At 52.7% G+C, this 3,979-nt stretch overlaps 1 protein-coding gene across 1 annotated transcript in view; it reads left to right on the top strand.

Annotated features, from left to right (window-relative positions):
* Window positions 1-3,245: 3,245 nt before the first annotated feature.
* CCDC17 (coiled-coil domain containing 17) overlaps window positions 3,246-3,979 on the top strand; it is a 23,833-nt gene continuing 23,099 nt past the window's right edge. Inside the window, exon 1 of the mRNA XM_018571998.1 lies at window positions 3,246-3,464. Coding sequence (XP_018427500.1) covers window positions 3,270-3,464 — 195 coding nt within the window. The 5' untranslated portion in view covers window positions 3,246-3,269. The remainder of the gene's footprint in view (window positions 3,465-3,979) is intronic.

Consider the following 3,979-nt stretch of genomic DNA (forward strand, 5'->3'; position numbering starts at 1 on the left):
GCATACGGGACAAGGGGAGTGGTACTGTGCAGAGTCCATACATACAGAATAAGGACAGATACCGAGAATGACACCCGGCATACGGGACAAGGGGAGTGGTACTGTGCAGAGTCCATACATACAGAATAAGGACAGATACCGAGAATGACACCCGGCATACGGGACAAGGGGAGTGGTACTGTGCAGAGTCCATACATACAGAATAAGGACAGATACCGAGAATGACACCCGGCATACGGGACAAGGGGAGTGGTACTGTGCAGAGTCCATACATACAGAATAAGGACAGATACCGAGAATGACACCCGGCATACGGGACAAGGGGAGTGGTACTGTGCAGAGTCCATACATACAGAATAAGGACAGATACCGAGAATGACACCCGGCATACGGGACAAGGGGAGTGGTACTGTGCAGAGTCCATACATACAGAATAAGGACAGATACCGAGAATGACACCCGGCATACGGGACAAGGGGAGTGGTACTGTGCAGAGTCCATACATACAGAATAAGGACAGATACCGAGAATGACACCCGGCATACGGGACAAGGGGAGTGGTACTGTGCAGAGTCCATACATACAGAATAAGGACAGATACCGAGAATGACACCCGGCATACGGGACAAGGGGAGTGGTACTGTGCAGAGTCCATACATACAGAATAAGGACAGATACCGAGAATGACACCCGGCATACGGGACAAGGGGAGTGGTACTGTGCAGAGTCCATACATACAGAATAAGGACAGATACCGAGAATGACACCCGGCATACGGGACAAGGGGAGTGGTACTGTGCAGAGTCCATACATACAGAATAAGGACAGATACCGAGAATGACACCCGGCATACGGGACAAGGGGAGTGGTACTGTGCAGAGTCCATACATACAGAATAAGGACAGATACCGAGAATGACACCCGGCATACGGGACAAGGGGAGTGGTACTGTGCAGAGTCCATACATACAGAATAAGGACAGATACCGAGAATGACACCCGGCATACGGGACAAGGGGAGTGGTACTGTGCAGAGTCCATACATACAGAATAAGGACAGATACCGAGAATGACACCCGGCATACGGGACAAGGGGAGTGGTACTGTGCAGAGTCCATACATACAGAATAAGGACAGATACCGAGAATGACACCCGGCATACGGGACAAGGGGAGTGGTACTGTGCAGAGTCCATACATACAGAATAAGGACAGATACCGAGAATGACACCCGGCATACGGGACAAGGGGAGTGGTACTGTGCAGAGTCCATACATACAGAATAAGGACAGATACCGAGAATGACACCCGGCATACGGGACAAGGGGAGTGGTACTGTGCAGAGTCCATACATACAGAATAAGGACAGATACCGAGAATGACACCCGGCATACGGGACAAGGGGAGTGGTACTGTGCAGAGTCCATACATACAGAATAAGGACAGATACCGAGAATGACACCCGGCATACGGGACAAGGGGAGTGGTACTGTGCAGAGTCCATACATACAGAATAAGGACAGATACCGAGAATGACACCCGGCATACGGGACAAGGGGAGTGGTACTGTGCAGAGTCCATACATACAGAATAAGGACAGATACCGAGAATGACACCCGGCATACGGGACAAGGGGAGTGGTACTGTGCAGAGTCCATACATACAGAATAAGGACAGATACCGAGAATGACACCCGGCATACGGGACAAGGGGAGTGGTACTGTGCAGAGTCCATACATACAGAATAAGGACAGATACCGAGAATGACACCCGGCATACGGGACAAGGGGAGTGGTACTGTGCAGAGTCCATACATACAGAATAAGGACAGATACCGAGAATGACACCCGGCATACGGGACAAGGGGAGTGGTACTGTGCAGAGTCCATACATACAGAATAAGGACAGATACCGAGAATGACACCCGGCATACGGGACAAGGGGAGTGGTACTGTGCAGAGTCCATACATACAGAATAAGGACAGATACCGAGAATGACACCCGGCATACGGGACAAGGGGAGTGGTACTGTGCAGAGTCCATACATACAGAATAAGGACAGATACCGAGAATGACACCCGGCATACGGGACAAGGGGAGTGGTACTGTGCAGAGTCCATACATACAGAATAAGGACAGATACCGAGAATGACACCCGGCATACGGGACAAGGGGAGTGGTACTGTGCAGAGTCCATACATACAGAATAAGGACAGATACCGAGAATGACACCCGGCATACGGGACAAGGGGAGTGGTACTGTGCAGAGTCCATACATACAGAATAAGAACAGATACCGAAAATGACACCGGCATACGGGACAAGAGAAGTGGTACTGTGCAGAGTCCATACATACAGAATAAGAACAGATACCGAGACTGACACCCGGCATACAGGACAAGGGAAGTGGTACTGTGCAGAGTCCATACATACAGAATAAGGACAGATACTGAGATTTGTACCTCCTGCAGGGTGTCTTCAAATTTCGGGGTGAGGGGAATCGGTGTAATGTGTGACGTTGCAGTGCAGGTATCTGTCTCCCCCTCATGGCAGGATTCCGGGGATGAGGATAACAGGGATGAAGATGACGATCTTCCGTCATCTCAGCGGAGCACTCACATGTGTCAGGAACGGGGCGGGGTCTCCTCAGCGCAGATACCGTAGGAGGTGTAACTCCGCCTTAGTGGGCAGGCCCATGCTTGGATGTTTGCCCCGCCCCCTCGCGCCGTCTCTATGGCAACCGCCACCGCTTCCAGCAAACTTCAGGCAAACGAGCGGAGCGCGGTGAGTGCGGAGAGTCCCGGGGTGTCCCTGAGAGTCCCGGGGTGTCCCTGACAATCCTCGGGTGTCCCTGACAAATCTCGGGTGTCCCTGAAAGTCCCGAGGTGACCCCGGGGTGTCCCCCGTCCTCTGCCATCATTACTTCTTCCTCACTTTGACCTTTAATAACCCTGTCATGGGAGGAGAAAGCTGCCCCTGCAGTCTATCATGTTGATCCTCTTGCTTCCCAACATTCCCGTTTACAGATATGCGGATCAGGGGCCTTTTATTTGCTTGCTTGGCTTTGAAGTATTGAACCCAGAGGATCAGCATGACACCCAGGTAGCTCTTATCTGAGTGCGTGTTTTGCATGGCGGTATTGAAGCCGGAGGATCAGCATGACAGCCGGGGGAAGTAGCATTTTCTGCTGGTCTGTGTGAGGTGACTGTGTGGTGTTTCTTCTCTCCCTCCAGGTGGGAAGGAAGAGCCGGCGGGGGCCCCCGTGGTCGTCATGGAGGATTTGGGGAGTCACCGGTGCCACAACTGTCACATGATGTTCCGCTCCCTCCCCCTCCTGGAGAAGCATCGGGAGAAGTTCTGTATCGGCAGCCAGATCGGGGACCCCACAGTACTGCGCTCCCGCTATGTCAGCTCCCCACTGCCGGGGAGAGATGGGCCGCGCCTGGCCGCCACCCCTGACTTCACGGTAATGAGGTGGGGGGAGGGGACATTCACCAGAACCGCCGCGCATATTATATTCTAGGGAGAGCAGCCAATCGGAATCCGTCTGTCACCTGACCTGACAGCAAACTGAAATCTGACTGGACGTTGTACATTTATAGATCATCGCATCGTTTATCTTTTCCATTGCTGCCAACCCTTCCCTTTCCTATGGAGAGGCGGGAACAAAGCGATGCCCCTCCCCCATGGATCACCCCGCACAGCGTCCATATTGGGGGGGGGAAATCTGCTCATCTATGGCGGCAATATAAATATCTGACTTCAAGGGACGACTCGGCCTAAACCAAAAGAGAGTCAGTCGCAAATAGTCAGCGGAGAAGAGTCACGTGACCACTGTGTAGGGGAGGAACACTGACAGCCGGGGAGAGTCACGTGACCACTGTGTAGGGGAGGAACACTGACAGCCGGGGAGAGTCACGTGACCACTGTGTAGGGGAGGAACACTGACAGCCGGGGAGAGTCACGTGACCACTGTGTAGG

The sequence above is a fragment of the Nanorana parkeri genome, unplaced genomic scaffold (assembly GCF_000935625.1).
Source record: "Nanorana parkeri isolate BGI_ZX_2015 unplaced genomic scaffold, ASM93562v1 scaffold1894, whole genome shotgun sequence".
NCBI lineage: Eukaryota > Metazoa > Chordata > Amphibia > Anura > Dicroglossidae > Nanorana > Nanorana parkeri.